Source organism: Pseudopipra pipra, chromosome 12 (assembly GCF_036250125.1).
Source record: "Pseudopipra pipra isolate bDixPip1 chromosome 12, bDixPip1.hap1, whole genome shotgun sequence".
NCBI lineage: Eukaryota > Metazoa > Chordata > Aves > Passeriformes > Pipridae > Pseudopipra > Pseudopipra pipra.
In genome coordinates this window covers 9494722-9513247 of record NC_087560.1, presented here as the reverse complement: position 1 = coordinate 9513247, position 18526 = coordinate 9494722, and the positions used below count along the sequence as shown (strand labels likewise).

The window sequence follows — 18526 nt, the reverse complement described above, 5'->3', positions numbered from 1 at the left end:
TAGCCCATTCCAGAACTCTTGCTTATATTTAAACAGATTTATCTAAATCTCCAGTAGATTGACTGGGTGCTGCTTAAGCTAGCTTTACCTTGACCTCAAACTGTACTGAGCTAAAAACTATTTTATTTTCAGCTGTTCTAGCAAAGCATAAGGTTAATGGGATTTAGTTCCATAGCTGCAAGAAGCACAGGCTGGTCCTGTCACTGAGAAAAGAGGCAGCATTTCCTGGCCTTCCTCCTCCAAGAGGTTGATCAACAATGTCATGCAGAAGTTTACCATGTTTTAAGATAGGCACACTATCTAGAACTGTGTTTGCCCAAGTATATTGCTGACTTTTAGAGGAGGGGTTAGCCAAAATAGCTTACTTTATTAGTACCACAACTCCGTTTTTAAAACAACACCGCAAACAAACATAAACATGAAAAAACTACCAAAAAAACCCACACCCCACAGAAGTCAAAAGCAGCTCATAGAACTGTAGCTCTGGAGTGTGAAGTGTCACATTCTTTATACAGGTATAAATAGAACTGTTAATCTATGAGTTTTTGTGCATATACTAGTTCAAAGTATTAATTATGATTTTTTGTTTTGTCTGCATCTCTCTCTTCCTTGTCTGCAAGGCCTTAGTGAAAACAGCAGGTATGCTGAGAAGAGACCCAACCATCACTGTATCACACACTGAAGTTTAGCTGCAGCAGAGAAATTTTTTCAGCTAGACAAGGTTCTGCAGGCACAGACATTCCCAAATTCATTAATCCCTTTGACGGTGCCTGGATGTCACACAGGTATTAAACACTTCAGTGCAGTTCAGGATTTAAATGACACTTTGTTTCTAAATATTTGGATGAGCTCCATGAACTTTAGCAATATGCACAGACAGCTTAGAAATTCAAGTAGGGGTTTTCCCAAGAGCATGATTTTGAATATAGATACACAAAACAACAGTAGAGATTTATGTCCCAATGTTGAATTTTGAAACCTGAAATACCAGAACAAAATTAAAAAGTTCCTATTATTTCTCAGCTCTAGCTCTCAAAAATTTCAGCGTGAATATGTGGTCTCTGACTTAAGGTTAACAACAAATTAAGCCATTAAGCAGTATGATGAATACATGTATTCCTGCTTAAGCTACTTTATTTTTCTAAGAATAGCAGCAAAAACATATACCCTTCATTTTATGATTTCATTTGTATGGATGAATGTGGGGACATTTTATTTTAGAAATATGCCTTACTATAATTAAATACAATTATAAACAAGTTATAATGGTATAGTTTACATGACAGTGAGGGGCAAGGAAGAGGCTGCAGCAACATTCAAAATGCAAACACTGTTAAAGATGAAAATTTAATCATAAATGTTACATCTTCTCTTCAGTTTTAAACCTTGGTACTTTTCTGCCAATTCTTCATTTATGAAACAAAATGTATATTCAGTACTTCATGTCATTATTCCTATTTTCCTTGTACTTTGGCTGGATTTTGCTTTTGATTATTAACAGTTGATTGAGCTTGTCAAAGGGGAAGCTTTTCAGCTTTTTTTCTATTTAAATAACTCTTTCCATCCCCCTTATTTTTAACAGCTGTAAACCTCTGTTCAGAAAAAAATCTTCACTGAGAATCCATGGAAATTAAATGAAAGTGACAAAGGTATTCGTACACAAAAGTTCATTATTTAGATATTTATGCTAGACCATAATCACTGACTAGAAAATGATTGCAGAGAAGATGATCACAACTGAAAGTTATAAATAGTCTCTGCTGTGCACATGACCATGGAATAATCGATATACATTAGATACAATTATCAGCTGAATAACGGGGAGAAACAAAAGCAAGTCTGTGCTAACTGTTTGCCAGCTGCAATAGTGAACAGCTGTTTTTTAAAAAGACGAGGATGGCCTGTGTAACTAAAGTGTGTTTTATACAAAGGCACCTGATCTCACTTTTAGACACACTCACAAACCACCATCAGTAAACAGAAAATGATGCCAAGTGAAGAGACCCACATGTGTATGTCACAGAGCTTTAAATAGATTATTTAGACAAGCATGGCTCCCATACATGGCACGTTAAAATATTTTCATCTACCAAAATGTACAGGGTACACCATTAAGCTCCCGTTCTCCCACGTGTACAAATTCTTGTCTCGTAGGCTGTACGAAAGCATAGCAAGAACAGACTGTGAAGACCGTAATTCAAACCTTGCATCAACCTGCTTCCCTTTCAGTAAATCAAAAGCAAAACTTACTGTCATGTCCTTAGTGTCAGTGACATAAATAATGCCACATGCTATGAATGCATTACCAGCCTTGGACTTTGGATATGTGGTGTTGATGTGCTGAATGACTGAAAACATTTCTTCGTCAATATGTGCTACCATTATGTTTTCATCAGTGCTCGAGGCATAGATAATCCAGAGCCCCTTCTCATCCACTGCTATGTTGAAATACGTCTTGGAGTTAGAGAAGAGGTAGTTGCGCCCGTGGTGCAGGGCATTTTCAATGAGCAGAGTGCCCAGCGATGCTCTGTCGAGCCCAAATCTGCAATGAGATACAGTGAGGACTCAGTGCACTGGGTTAAAGTTCATTTCCATACACACGGGTTGGCTGAAGCAATTCCAAGTGCGTTACTGCTGATAGAAGTGTTGTTGAAAGCACTTGAGTTCAAGGACCATTCTGATGTCTTTTAAGATTAAGTTCTCAAAGAACCTTCCAAAACACTAGGAGAAAATTCCAAAGTAATAACCAATCTGAGAGGTGCATAAGAGCATGGACTTGCTTTGGTAGGTTTCACTTTATTTAGTCTGTGAGCTGTATTATCACTTGGATGAAAGAAGCAACTAAAAGGAATGGATATGAAAAAGAATTGGATACCAAGTGAAGGCCCAGACTTGTGAAATGGAATCTGTACATAAGTTTGCTTTTGACTAGAACTAAGGGGAGAAAATGTGAGTGACGAAAGCAGCTTAAATTCTGGGCAGGTTCACCTGGTCTTAGAGTTCCTCTTCTGAAAACAGTTCAGATAACACAGTGATTTGGTCAAATAGACATCAAAGGAATAAAAATTCTACTTTTGCAGAGCCAAAATTCTGACCTCATGCTGGCCTCAACAGGACAGCCTGAATGCTTCATCTCTATAAAGTTGTTTTCATTCCTTGAAATTCCTTAGGATGATGATAATCTGAGGGCAGCAGCAGTGAGCAACTAAATTGTGTTCCTCTACCAGAGGCTAATCAGCTTCTATTGAGACACATCTGCAGTTAGCATTTAACCACCAAATAACACCATGCTTTAGCAAAGGCAGGGGGAGAACGTTTAGTCTGTTTAAATAGTGCCCTCTATAAAGAAACACATTTCATGTCTGACTTCTATCTAACTGTATAGCTCCATTCTTCCAACAGAGGAAGAAAAAACGTTACTCAATACAGGAATCTGCTACACTTACAAGTTTTCTGAAAAGACAGGCTTAGTCGCAGGAACATTTCAGATCCAGGAACTTATAATAGAAGAAAGAATACTGGAAGGATAATTTTTCAGTCTAAAGGGCATTGATAGCATATACTGGAAAAATCATCATAAGAAAAATAAAGAATGACCAACTTAGATACTTTCCCTCAGCTTTGGAAAACTCACATCTGCAGCAACTCCATATTCCAGCAGCACTTATGTGCAATAAAAGAACTCTTCAAGGCTGGAGAAGATTTGAGAAATGTGTGTCAACCCAGTTAATCTTGTTAGTTGCTTCATGTTTGTAAATAACCTCATGCAAGGACTAGAAGGACAGCCCTTGACAGGAATAGTCACTCAGAAATGCAGTTTTTCTTCAGAATTTTTTTCTATAAAGAGCCAACAAGAAAAAGACCACCTCAAGATTCATTAGAAAAGTGCAAGGTGCAAGATCTGCAACACCAGATCTTTTCCTGTTTTATGTGAAAGTCCTGAAAGGAGCAGAAAAGTGAAGTTTCATTCCCAGGGTTCTCTTGGGCTCCCCAGTCAAGGGCAGTCTGCAAAATTCTTTAATCATCTGACACCTTGGGGTCAATGACAACATACAGTGTAATACTTTCACCAACTGCAGATAACTCAAGCTGCAAACACTTTTCTGATCACTGATAGCAGTGAAGTCAACCAAAAATACCAGAGGTGAGAAAGCATGTTATGAAACAATGTCAGGGATCTGACCATCATGAGAAAATCTGCCAAAGGTCAGACAAACCTAGTTTTGCCAGCTTTTAAATATGACAAGAAACTCCTTTTAAATATTTTTTCAACATTTGCAAGATGAGCCAACCCGATCCTCACCCATTCCTTCCATTAAATCAATACAAAAGAAGCTTTTACGCAGCCCAAATTCAAGGAGTTCACTGTCATAAAATTCACTGTCATAGAATTCATAGTGCCTCATTCAATCTGTGCTGAAGACAAATAATCTCAGAGTGAATAACTGAACAGAAAGGATGTTTCTCAGCAGCTCCTTAGAGAGGTTTTAAAAATTCCACAAATAGTTTGTGTCCTTCTGTACATGAAAGCATTTCTCAATTAATGGTACCCAAGCAAAGCTGAGGAATCTCTGCCCTATCACTATGTATTGCTTAGACTGTGATGATCTTTTACAGAAAAAAAGCCTAAAGGTATTTAAAGGAGGTTGCCAAAAAGTGAGCTTGTCTTTGCAGAATAAATATTATAAAATCCACAGAGCTTGCTCACATTCCTTGGCATCCACATGAATATAGGAAGGCAGCACTCACACCTGCTTGGGAAAAGACATCAAAGTATAGTAAATGTTCTTGGCTTAAACATCAGGGTCGTGTAAGAACTTGAAAGCACACACAATCTTTCACTTGCCCTTGGACTGTCTGTCTTTGGCTCTTCCCACAAGGTGAGATTTTGGTTTTGATTTGTATTGTCTGTCTCTGTCCTCAGGAGAAACTGAAACAGAGACGTAATTCCCAGTTCCAGTTCAGGGACACACATCGGGAGAGTTGTAGGAACTTCTTATTACAAGGAAATCAAACATTGGAGCCACTCCTCCACAATGGAATGTGCAATTCACCAGGTCACCACGTCCTCAGCTGGTGCCTCAGTGCATTCCTCTGCTCCAGCATCCAGCAGCATCCACTCCTGGGCCAGCCGAGAGCAGAGCACGCGGCAGCCCGGAGAGCAGCTCTGCAGAGCCACCCCCTGTGCCTCCCAGACTGCAGCTGAACCAGTTCTTACTCAGGTGCAGGTGGATGCACAAGTTATTTTTCTAAATCAAATGCCTTTTTCTGATATCCAAATTCCTTAGTCAGTTCTCATTTTTCTTTCTTGCAATTATGAACACAGGAAAGAATCCAAGTTGAAGAACACCCACAGCAATGTAATGTATAATAGAAACCTGTTGGACCCCAGGATAGCCAAGAGAAAAATCTCTTGTCATCTCTGCATGTGGCATCTTGTTCATCTTGAGGCCCAGTTGCCCTACCACATAGTAACTGCAGAGGTGAACCCCTTAGACACAGTTCAGCTCTGATGCCTAAAGAACTGTCACAGCAGAGTAGTGGACCTGGGCTACCCTCCCAATTTCCCTCCTTCTGCGGCATCTGCACACACAAATGGAAGGCTGGTGGCCCACACTGAAGTTACAGATTGTAAAGAATGAGTTTTTCTGTTCTGGAAAGAGTTCTGAGCCATTCCACCATTCTTCCTAGTTAGGATCAAAAAGAAACACAAAACGGTACAAGGAAAGTTGTCTGCTTTTCTGAGGTTCACCTCTGTCACTTTAACCCACTGCTCCTCCTTCCACACCATCACTTGCTTTAAGACAACTATGTTTGACTTACTTCAGAATGACATTGGTTCCTCCCTTCTGGTAGTACAGATGATTGTTTTGTACTGCATGACCACATCCATAAAAGAATCCCGTGATGTTAATGATCCTGTAGCTGTCATTCAGCAAGGCATTGGAATTCTCATATTCTTTTATAGAGTTTCCTAAACAAAAGGGAAAACATGAGAAAAAAAAAAGGACTATCGTCTGGTTCATCTAATTTTGAAATCTCTATTCTAAAATTCAGTCTTCAGTAAAAGTCAATCTCAATCAACTATCTGACAGATAACAATTGTATGTGTGTTTTCAATAATGATTCATCTTGCTGAAATGTGAAGAAGTAATCCAGAGACACACAAAAAAAAACTATATAGGAGATGAGCAACAGCCTGTTTCCCACAGACTTAATGGGCCCTCATTCCAAACACAGTTGATATATATGCAGAAATATTTCCTTTTTCTACTTAGGTCCTGGGCATTTTCCTGCTCTAAATGTAGCTAATGCAGAAACTGATTCATTTTCATGCCTGGCTAAATGAAAGGGCAAAACTCCTAGCTACAATTTAGGGAAGTAAAGCCATAGAAAAGAGAAATTCTTGAAAGAAAAGAATAAAACACCATGAACAACAGGCATTTCAATTTGGATTTGTTTAAAAAAAGAACAAACTGAAAACTTCAAACTATTTTTAAAATCTGACGTTGGCTCTCAAGATGTCTGACACTACAAATGCCTACAACCATATTTATAGTCAAGTTTTATACAGGTAATATGGAAAATACTCTGAAAAAGATGTGGGTAAAACCCCATTACACTTATTACTTTAGTTTGAAGCGATTAAGGAAGCAGTGTCAGTATAACAATGGATTTTTGATTATGACTACTACTAAAAATACCTAAGAAATGCATGGTAAGCCAAATCCTTTCATCACTTATATTTGCAGGCTCCCTCATCCAAGTTCCAAACGTTTGCTGAACGCTGACAAAGTGAACAGGACTTCCCACAGATGTTATGACGCATTCTAGAAGAAAAAAAAAGCACATGTCCATGATCTCTGACACTAGAACAGCAAGTAGCACTAAGTCATGATCTGCAGCAGGTTACCAGGTTTTTTTGAAGGACCAGGGGTTCTGTCTTCAGCTTTTCCAGCCAGGGTGTCATCATTTGGTACAGCACACTCACCTGGAGTTGAGGGAGAAATGGTAAAATGTGTCATTTTTCTCTATTTGACATGACAGACAATAGACATTTCTCTGTTTGACATGCACATGACAGATGTACACATCAGTGACCCCACTAAAATAAAGGGATGACAACTGGGATTTTGTTTCACCTGAGAAAAAAGTCTGCTTAGGTTGGTCTGGTCAAAAAATGAGATTAGGAAAGATTTGCTCTCACTCCTCTCAAGGAAATGAAATGTTTGGGTTGGTTTGTTTCCTTGAGGTTGTCAGGCTGACAGTGAACTTCGAGGAGTAGCTAATTAAATCAACAGATTTAATTCCTTAGCTATGAATTCCTGAAAAGCTGCTTAGAAAGACAGTTGCCCTTTTTTCCTTAGATAACTTTACACAACAGGTAGTTGGAAAACGGCTGATTTCGCAGTAATACCAAAAACATTTTCTTGGAATGAGTGATTGTTAAACTCAAAAGCATCATTCCCAGATCGCCACACTCCAGCCCAAGACAGCAATAAAGCACTAACACATACACTGAGCACAATGATGCATGAGATTGCAGCTCAGCCACCCATGCCACAGAAACAGCCGTGTGAAAGACTGAGGGAAATGATGCATTATGATATTTACAGGCATAGAAATGTTTCACATTAGAAACAAAGACCTGAAAACATTTTTGCCCACCCCTCAACAGCATGAGGAGCACTGGTTGGATTTTCCCTTTGAGTTTACCATTAAAACAAGGCCTGAATTAAATTATTTATGGACCTTTTTCTGTAAAACCGGGTACGTCTTCTGCCCTTAAAACAACGTGACACATTTCAGTTTGCTTAGCAGGAATAACCACAGAGAACAGTTCTCAGCTTTTTGCTGAAGATATCCTTATTTCACTGTAGCCTTGTTTTCTAATTCCATTCTTAACTTTCATCTCCTTACATATTGCACACTGCTTGATATACAGGCTGCAAATTCTTTTAAACACATATTCTTCTTGTTTCTTTGTCACGTATTTCTGGGATTTACAGATCTGTGCTGAAATTTAAGTGAGAAAGATAGTAAAAATATGAAATAAAGTAATGCTGAAAGGGCACCATGACATTGAGGAAAGAAAGGACAGATTATACTGAATTGTTGTTTTTTCCTTTAGGTTGTGTCCTCTCTTTGCTCATGCGGAAGAAAACTACTCCAACACGAAGCAAGAACAAGATGTATTTCTCCCGTCCTTTTATCTAAGGCATTTGGTGAAATGACATTGAAAGTTTGCAAGCGATCACAGTGTGTCTCCAAAAAAGGCCTAAACAGTCAACCCAACCATGGTAAGCTCAGTGCCCTATAGCTGGAATCTACCAATCCCTCTGGATCCTTTCCAGCTTCTGATCACAAAATATTGTCAGAATATCTCAAAAAAGGAACCCACTCAGCAGAAATCATAAATTGCAAGGCACAAGTTAATTTTCTTGGGCTGAGTCTGATAGATGCAGTTGACTGGATGAGTGGTTCCCTGTACAGTAGTTTATCCAAGGCTGCAGAGCAGTCAGGGAGCAGGTCAGTGCAGCAAAGCTGAGTGTACTGTCTGTGTTTGAGAATAGCTGCAGTACTCTGAGGGCCTTTCAGCTGCATCAATCAGACAGCAACTCAAATTAAAAAGACAGTTTTCAATCAGAGACTCCTATGGGAAATTTTCATTACTTTCTTTCCATCGAAAAAACAAGATAAATATCCTACTGATTCCTATCATAAAATGTTCTGGTTGAGAGTTAGTGGAGTTTACAAGACATTAAAACTATTGATTTGGTCTGTTGGAGGAGGGATGGAGCAAGGCATTTTGGAGCAGAGATGTTTTGTTTCTTTTAGAATTCATTAACAGTACCATTGAGAAAAAATACACCCGAGCTTTCAACTAATTATTCTCTTTTTTGAAGAAAAAAAAGTTTTACCCAATTCAAAATTTAATTTGAAGAAACCAGTCTTGTATTCTTATGTAATAAGTTAATTACAGTTGTAAATCAGTATGCGTATTCTCTTTCCTTGAAAAGGATATGAATATTTAATTATAAAAGCTGGGTTATTCTTTGAATTTTGGTAATAAGATCTCAAGGCTTACTAAGTCATAAAACATAAAAGCTCATTGAGGAAGATCTCATCTTTGCAGAGTTATTTGACTGTAACTCCCATTTGCACACTGCGATTTCAAATCCATCAGAAATCCATCAGAAGGCTTATCCTGCAAAGCACTTCAGGCTGCTTCAACACTTGAAAAGAGGCCACGTGAGCAAATGGCCCAATTATCTCCTATAGTACTTCATGCCTTTCTGAACTTCAAATAGGATGAGATTTCAGCTCCAGCTCTCTACTTTCTGTTGTAGGGAGTCCCTCTGGGCTCTGTTCAGATACTTCAATATCCAGAATCAAGGTGATGTATTTACATGTAAAATTAAAGAGTCAGCACTTAAAAGCCAAAAATTTTGACTGCATTTCTCATACTTTCCATATGTATCCCATCTAACAGAAAAACACCATTTTTAAACACTTTGCCTGACCATTAGCATAGCACAATGAAAAGACTAATATTGTACAGGTGGTAACTTGCTGCCTTATTCAAGCCATATTTCAGTAAAACACCTAAACACATATTCAGCTTTAAGTTTGCAGTTTTACTGATGCCGAGCAAAATTAAACCTGTGCTTACTGTTTTGTGACACTTGAAGCAATGTTTTAATCTTGAACTAGTTCATAATACAAAAAAGAACACTGGGGAGAACTAACCTGTGCATGTGCTGCTGCATGTGTTCTCCTGAAGCTCTGCTTTAGCTTTACCTTTACGTTTACCTGGGGGCCCCGGGGGTCCAGGTGGTCCAGGGGGCCCTGGTGGTCCAGGTTCACCTTTTGCACCTGTGTACAAAACACAGTCCTGTCACAGGCCTTGCACAGACAACAGGCAACCTGCAGAGAACCATGTGGCAGACTTGGAGACAGCTCTAAAACAGCCTCTCTCTTTCTTAAGAGGTTTCTGAGTACAGAAATACAGTGCAATACACACTGGAATGCTGGCTGTTGGAAGCTGAACCATAAAGAATTTCACAAGGTGTAGGTCATCAGTGCATTTTATCTGTCTGGATTACAGACACATTAGAGAGCTGTAAAGCACTGCTGCCCTTTACTCACTGTATTCTAAGACCTCAACTTCAGATGCTACATTGCTATAATTTTACACAGTTTATATTTGGCTGCTTCATGTATTCCTGAGTGGATATCTGACCCTCATTTTCTAATAGAGAAATAAAACCACACTGAAAGAAAGAGCAGGAGCTGTCTGGAAGTGTATTGGAAAGGGTGGAGTTCACAAACACCTCAACCTAAAGCCCAAGCAGAAAAGTTTTTGTGAAGACTTGCATTACAAAGAGAACAATCTCCTGGGCACAGCAATACTCAAACTTCACTGTGTGTGTAGACCATATTTATACTGGTTGGCCCTGCTCTTGCACATCACATTCATGCTTCAGAAGTGGAAGGTATCTTTTTCTGTCAAGCCCACTGTTGCAAGAGAACTCCCAAGAGCACTTCTTCATACCTTCTAATATCACATCATTGCTTGCATCCCCCTTTTCCCCCTTGGCTCCTCTTGCACCTTTTACTCCTGGCATACCATCCTTGCCAGGTAAACCCGTTTCTCCAGGTTCTCCTTTCTGTCCTTGATCACCTTTTGGTCCTGGTAGACCTAGAATTAAAAAGCATTTTAGTACCAAGAACTCTACTCCAGCATTAAGCACCAATTAATACATATTTTTACTGCAAACCATATTCGCTCTAGTTATTTTTTTTTCACCTGTATTTAGCTGGGTAGCTGTAATTTGTTTGGATTTCAAAGAAATGTTGTAACCCAAACTCTGGCTTTCTTTTTAAAAAGTCTGAAGTCAAGGGCTGTGATGTTGGCAGGTTGAGGGAGTAGATATATTCTTACAATAACAGCAATTACTAGTGAGTTCAGAATATGGATATTCAATTAAGTGAGTTCAGTAATTTTAGTGTGCAATATTCTATGGTGTATATATACCATCTTCCTCACTGTAGAGTAAGTCTGAATAATCTGCCAAAGCTTAATATGAGACAATGAATGTTACAGAATTCTGTAACATGCGCCTTCTTTGTAAACTTTGAAACCCTTCTCCCTGTACAAAGGTCTACAAGAAGGAACATCTGAATATAGCAGTAAAAAAAAAAAATGATTGTTTTTTAAAATAACCATTTAAAAAATACCTATTTTTCCTCTTTTTCCATTTAGTCCTGGTTCTCCCTTTTGTCCTGGTATGCCTGGGACTCCATCTGATCCATTGTAGCCAGGCAGTCCATCAAGTCCAGGAGGCCCTGATGAAACCAAAGAGCACAACTGAATTTTCACTGCTAAATGCAATTTATCCTTAAATCTACTATATTTACATGCATTATGTTTTTATATATATACTTGAAACCTGGAAAAACGTAACTCATACTTTTCTGATACAGAGAACTACTCTAAGCAGACTCACAGGTAAAGCAGCACACAAAGAAAGCAAGTACACATTCATACAGCAACACTTCAGTGAGAACAGGGAGAGGGAATTAAATAAGAAAGGAGAAAAAGCTATGGGGGAAGTATGTAGCCAGTAATCAATATTTTTAAAGAGATGTTAAATTACAATATCTGTTTATTCTGAGTTTTTTAATATATAGCCTCCTCTCTTCAGCTAAATGCTACTTAAGCACCCTTAATTCCATTTGGTTTTGATTAAATATTCTACTCCCTTCACTAGAAAATTATAATTTCTAAAACCTCCCCTGCCTCAGAAGGGGCACGAGCTGACCTATATACAAAAACTATAAAGGCAGGCATTCAACCTTCCCTCATGCTACATAGAAAAGGAAAAGTATGTTGTGAAAGATGCATTTCTACATTTCAACATTTTGTAGCAGCAACTGTTTTAATTACCTCAAAATGTTACTGAAATTATCCAAGTATCTTACCTGGGGGACCCGGAGGGCCTGCAGTAAGAAAAAAAAAAAAACACAGGAAGAAATGGTGAATTTAACCCACCAAGAAAACAAAGCAATTCCAAATTGAACTGATTAGCATTAGATCAGAACAGTAAAAGGGGAGGAAAACTCCTCAAATTTCAAAATTAACATCTAGCTATTTAACTGCTTTGTATTATAAATAACTATCTGAGCATTAGCAGTAGCTCAGACAGTGAAAGAGAATCCTTCAACACAATTACATACACACATTCTGCTTTTTTTCAGATTTCAGTTGATAAAGGTTTGACAAAAAACCTCTACAGTGAAATCTCACTGTCAGGGGCTTCAGTGCCTGCACAAAGCCATGGATGCAAGGCACTTAGCAGTCATTACATTTCCTTCATTTAAGTGTTCTCCAACAACCTGTTACAGCAGATTAGTAGCTTTGCAATACTGCTGAATGGGACGATTAAAAACCTTGTTAAAAATACACCACATGCCACACTGCTCTGTGTTTTACAGATATTTCATTGCCAGTCAGGACTCAGACTATTTAAATTTTAAAAAAAGGCAGGGGGAAGGGAATGTTTGGGGAGGGGAGATTGTATCATTCCTATTAACTACATCTAAATCCCAATCAGGCTTTTCACATGTGATTGTTCTCCAGCCTGGATTGAGCTTCCCACAGAAACTGCTTGGTGCATTAGAACTTCAACTCACTTCAGGTATTCAGCAACACTGAAACCTTAATGTCTTAATGTCTCTGACATAGCTCAGATTAAGGGCCCTAATGAGAAGCAAGCATAGCAGGCAAAAGTAAAGCAAGACTAAAAGAGAAAATGTTTCTGATGTTTCTGTAACAAGATTTATCAGATACTCAGTACACATTAAAAAAAAAAAAAAGCTTTAGGAGAATACAAAGAAAGGTGGAAGTTGCAATTAAAGAACCAAATTAGTTCTGTGAACATTGTTATCCAGCCAAAGTACTCTTGCTTCAGCAAAACTCTCTACAACAGAAAATAACAGTAATTATTAGATTTCCCTAAAGATGACCATTTTCAGCATTAATTACAAAGTAAAGTGAAAACCATCTTACAATACCATTATAACAATTATCCCTTTTAATCAGTACAGGCAGTAACATCAGTTAACATCGTTGCCGTTTCTCTAGCAAATGGCCATTTTTTCCACACTACAGTGTTACATCCTATTAGTGCATTCACTTACTTCCTCATCCCCAAAACTGAGGCTCTTTGTATAAGCAAAAGATAGATAAGAAAGGTGCTTGAAAAGCAGCAAATGACACTAGGGCCTATAGCAGAGAAAGCCGAGCTTTTAATGGTGTTCAGAGACAAGAAGATACAGGAGGCACTCAGTAATGTGAATTTACAAGTCCTAAGCCCAAAGAAGCAAACTTTTAGACTGTTTGTGTTTCAGTCTTTTACAATCAGAACTGACCCACAACTTCAGAAGCAGTATTTGACATCTGTGTGTACTGTGTAGTTCTCATTTGTGTTGAATCAGTGGAGTCAAATGGACCTTATAGCCATTTGATAACTCAAACCAGACAGCAAATGAAGCATTTTCTTTAACTCATAAAAAATTGACTTCTTCCTAATCTTCTACTTTTCAAAAATAACATGACTGATTCTGTGATAGACTTCAAAGCTGGACAGTTGCTCTTAAATTGGCTGCTCCCTGAACTCTTCACCAAATCACATCAAAACTTCTCACACCTTTTCTTGCCCCAACCATGAGCTGCTCTACTCCTCCCTGGTAAGATGTGAAACATCCTGTAGCCATGGGGCCAATGCAGCTGAGACAAGGTGCTCATCCAAGTCCCACTGCTCCACTGCAGTTGCAACAACAGGAGTGGGTTTCTATACCATCTATGTTCATCCCATGTTAGGTTTCAAGTGTGGCATACACAAAAATACCATGATTAAACCTCAATTAGTATTTTAAACACACAAGTCTGAGAGATTTGTTTATGAAAATTACATGGAAAAGAAATAGTTCCAAGTAACATCAGCAGAGCTCCTTAAATTCCAGCATTTGTATTAAATGAGTACAGATAAGTCCCAAAGTGGCACCTAGTATCTTTCTTTTTTAAATTCTGACAGAGTAAATAGCATTTGACACAGTTATTGACCTCAGGTTCTTTGAAAACACTGTATTTCTGAGTTCCTGAAGGTCACAGAGGTGCAATGCTTAAGGCAATAAACATACCTGTTAAGCATATCCCTTTTGTGCTGTTACATAAATCCACCATCACTCGGACCTAATATTGCAAAGAAAGTAAAGTTGAAAACAATGTATTTCATAAAAGTGTCTGGTTCGCTTTACCTACAGAAATAATTTCAAAAACAAAGATACAACTGGCCACTTTGTTAATAAGAATAAACTTTTCAGAATTACCTTAACACTGTGACACCATCCACCTCATCAGATTGTTTCTCTCACAGAAACCTCATATTAATCCTTACTGAAAATATGAATAAAATATTGGCCAGACAACTCCATATATCATCTAGTCATCAAATTTCACACATTACTGTAAAATATGTATTAAAACATGTATTAAAAGCCAACATCAGCCAATAAAAATTACATTAATTTTATTTTATATTTGCATCAAACGATGGAAACTTTTTCAACATGGCACATTAAGACAGAAAGGTGTCCTATGTTCCAAATAAGTGATTTCCTATCTTTGTATAACCAAGATCTGCAAATTTGAAATGGACCTTCATCCACTCAAAATAATTCACCACAACCATGACAGACTTTATAAAACCAAGCTGGAAGACACATTCATAAAGGTGCTCTTAATCTAGAGTAGAATAAAATGTATCAGTTAAAAAGTCGTCATTACAAAATACACGACTCTTGGCTGGGCAAATATCCACTTTACATGTCCTGCATGCTGAGAGTCAACACTCTAAAATATTTTGCAACTCATCAAAACAACCAGCAGGAATAAGGATACCGTGAACATGAGCACTGACAGTGCCTCAGCTCTTTTGTGGGAAAGTCTAATGTTTATAGCCAGGAAATAAAAAGGTCATTACTTCAGGGCTGTGCAATATATGATAATTTATGAACCATTTACCAAGAGTTTCACATTTATTCATCTTTGTACAACTACTCTATTTACAAATAATGGAATGGACTAGTCCCAAAGGACAGAACAAATAAGTGCAAGGCAATCTAAAAGGCAGATTGAAGTTTAATCCTAGAAAGGTTATTTGCCACTGTCAATCATAATTTTTAAAATTAATGCATCATTAGTTTCAACTGACAAATCTAACAGACTCAAAGAAAGGACAATTATTTTGATGGCAAGGATTCTTTTCCTGAAAAACCAAACCATACTTGACAATGAGTTCCTGTTCTGCCTGATACATACTGTGAAGGTACTGGATTCCAGACTGGACTGGAAAAGCTCTTACATTTAGAAATTTAGACTCAATTTAAATTAGCTGAAAAGTGCTAACTGGTTTTGAATATCAGGCTTGTTCTCTTTCCCCTCACACTCCTCAAAAATACTTGTCTCCTACCTTCTAATTTGTAAAAGATACATTGTCCTCTAATTCTAACTGCATTTTAATTAAAATAGTTCTGTTGAGGTTGATGAAGTGATCACAACTTGCTTTGGGGCCCTCCAATTATCTCAGCAGCACTACTTTTACCATTCAGTGCAACTCAGGTGACAATTAAAAGGACATGGCACTCAGGAAGTGCAAATAGACTATAGCAGAACCTCCAGCTTAGCAATGAGAGATGAGCAGACTGTTCAATCAGCCAGCATCATCACTAAGAAAAGCTACAGATGAAAGTACCTTATTCAAATGCTAGAAATTAAGTTTTCTCACAAAGAAATTGTGAAAAAAATTAAAAAGAAAAAAGACTAAACTATGAAACAACTACTCAGATAATTGGTAGCCCCCATAAGCCACCACTTCTTGCACTGTCTTAAATCACACTTTGAAACCTACTGGACTGTTACCTTTGTGTCAGTCTTTCTGCACCAACAGATTTGCCAATTTCCTATTTTTTTACAAAATAAGTATATGTAAACACAAATACAGAAACAATAGGCCCAGAACCAAAAATATACTCATGTTATCAAAGCTAAAATATGGGGCTTGATGCCTAAGGTTATTTTAAAGATCCTTGAGCAGTGGCCACACCAGATCTCCATGAGCAGTGGGACACTGACACCTGCAGAAATTGGTGCTTCCACCACAAGACAGAACCCGCTCAGGCAAAACCTCCATTCAGGGCCCACATTCAACAGAGGCTGGAACGTTGTTCCAAGACCCACCAGTGTAACAGGGGTCATCTCACCAACTCTGAGGAACTTTGTCTCACAGTACAAAAGTAGTCAAGCCTTGAAATTAACTTAGTGGGAGTTATATTCAAAACAGAAATGCAGGAGTGGGAGGAGGGGGTGCTTGAAAATTTTTCTAAGGGCACCTTTTTTCCCCTTGAGCAAGTGAGTCTGCGCACAGTCACACACTCCTCTGAGCAGCAGCCAGAAAAATGTTTGATGGGAGCTTTGTAAGAACAAAAGGCATGACCACCAACCCCAGCAACTCCCTACAGGATACATTTAAATGAAGCACATGCACACAGCAGTAGTCACAGTGGACATTTAAAGGCACAAGTGCATATTCTGGTCACATGCTGTTAAAATACACACCACGTGCTTGGTTCTATTTGGAGAGGGTAATAAAATTCATGTAATCTGTGTGTGGTACCTCATGACAGTGGAATAGCACATTTAATGGCCACTGTCAAATTATCCAGGCATCCAAGTGCCACTAAAAATCCAAAAAAGTCACTATCAAAACTCTCTGCTCTACAGTCTCGTAAGCTCTAATATTAAAGGAGTAGTTATCACTGTGAACTGATAATTACAATAATTTATTAACAAACCATGCCAACAAAACATTACTGAAGAGGTATTTTCTGCACATAATTTTTAAAACCAGTAATATTAATGACACAAGTAAGAGCCTGAGTTAACCTCTCCTGCTTTTTTTTGTGGGCCTATGCCTGCAGCCCTTACTGGGACAGAATTTCCATTAAGGTTCTCTCAATAGTAATATTTTTCTTGCATTTCTTCTGACTCAGAACGTAAAAGCTTTTCAATCTATTTAAAATTTTTCAGCTATGTGACCTGTTTCCTACTGAGAAAAGATAATCTTTTCACTGACGTGCAAAAGACTATGCCAGTTTTGCCAGAGAGAAAGGACATACAGTTCTCCTGACCCATCAAATACCACCCTAAATTTAACCCTTACTGAAAGAGCACTATCAATTTCAAAGAAATCAAAATCAAATCAAATGAAATTTCACTGATAAAGTGATGTCCAGTATCTTGCAGTGAGATGCTGAACAGCAGAAAACACAGAGGGGTTCTGCTTGTGGTGTTAATTTTAAAAACCTGAAACCTTGGAAACTGGTAACTTAGAAGCTGACTTATTGCAACTAAATTTTTCAAGTTACGCGAAATCCAAAAGTTCCCTCCATTTGTCTGTGTAACTTCGACTTGTAAAGTTTAACGGCAACCTCAGCTCTGTGGCCCATCAGCTCTGTCGTCTCAGCATTTACAGACAACAGTAGGAACCACTGGCGCGAGATTCCAAGCACCAGGTGGGTGTGTTCGCTCCAGGTAAACCCCGCCGCGGCAGGAGCGGGACGGCCCCGGCAGAGCAAACCACGGGGCTGGCGGGATCCTCCGGCTACAGCTGGGACAAGCGACTGTCCCAAATCCCCCATCCCCCGGCGGCACCCCAATCCCGGCGGGGCCGTACCGGCACCATGGAGTAGGTCAGCATCATCAGCATCTCGTCGCTCTCGGCTCGCACGGTGCCGCGGCCGCGCTCCCCGCGGCGGCTCCGCTTGGTGCGGGCGGCGGGGGCGGCGGGGCCGGGCTCGCCCGGCAGCCCCCGCACGGAGCCGTTCCCCCGCACCGCCTCCAGCTCCCGCAGCGCCGCGCCGAGCTCCCGCCACTGCGCCAGCAGGAACAGCGTGCCCGCCGCGCTCAGCGCAGACAGCAGCCCCACGGCCGCCAGCAGCGCCCGCCCGCCCGCCGCCTCCATCGCACGGGCACGGGCGGACCGCCGCCGGCGCGCATTTATCCCCAGGGATGCTGCGGGAGGGGGCCCAGGGCAGGGGAAGGGGGCACGGGGCCACCAAGCCCGGCCGCCACCGTCCCCTCCCACACCAGGGCTTGGCATCCATCCCGCAAAGCCGGCCAGGACCGGGAAGCTGCTCTCGGTCACAGCCCGTGGTCAGGCGCGACTTTTACATTGCACATGGCCTTTTCCAGCTATCAGGATTCTCCTTGACTTCATCCCCCAAAGTGGTGGTGCAAGCAATGACACTGCGTGGTAAAAGCCCCTTCGTTACACAGATCCTGTCACTCTGTAGCTCATACCAACACTTTGCTATATTAAGATCATATTGACTCATTAGGTAAGAATATCGCCTGTATTTCACTAATAATCCTTTACCTGTTGCTTTAGTTATTCAAGTACAG

General features: G+C 39.6%; 1 protein-coding gene across 1 annotated transcript; it reads right to left on the bottom strand.

Moving 5' to 3' along the window:
* Positions 1-1116: 1116 nt before the first annotated feature.
* Positions 1117-18242, bottom strand: GLDN (gliomedin). Its single transcript, XM_064668805.1, has 10 exons — positions 17799-18242; positions 14206-14257; positions 11986-12003; positions 11242-11349; positions 10556-10702; positions 9751-9876; positions 6914-6991; positions 6705-6830; positions 5824-5974; positions 1117-2542 (listed from the first exon to the last, which is right to left on the bottom strand). The coding sequence occupies exons 1-10, from the start codon at positions 18222-18224 to the stop codon at positions 2083-2085; spliced, it is 1692 nt and encodes a 563-aa protein (XP_064524875.1). The 5' UTR covers positions 18225-18242; the 3' UTR covers positions 1117-2082.
* Positions 18243-18526: the final 284 nt, after the last annotated feature.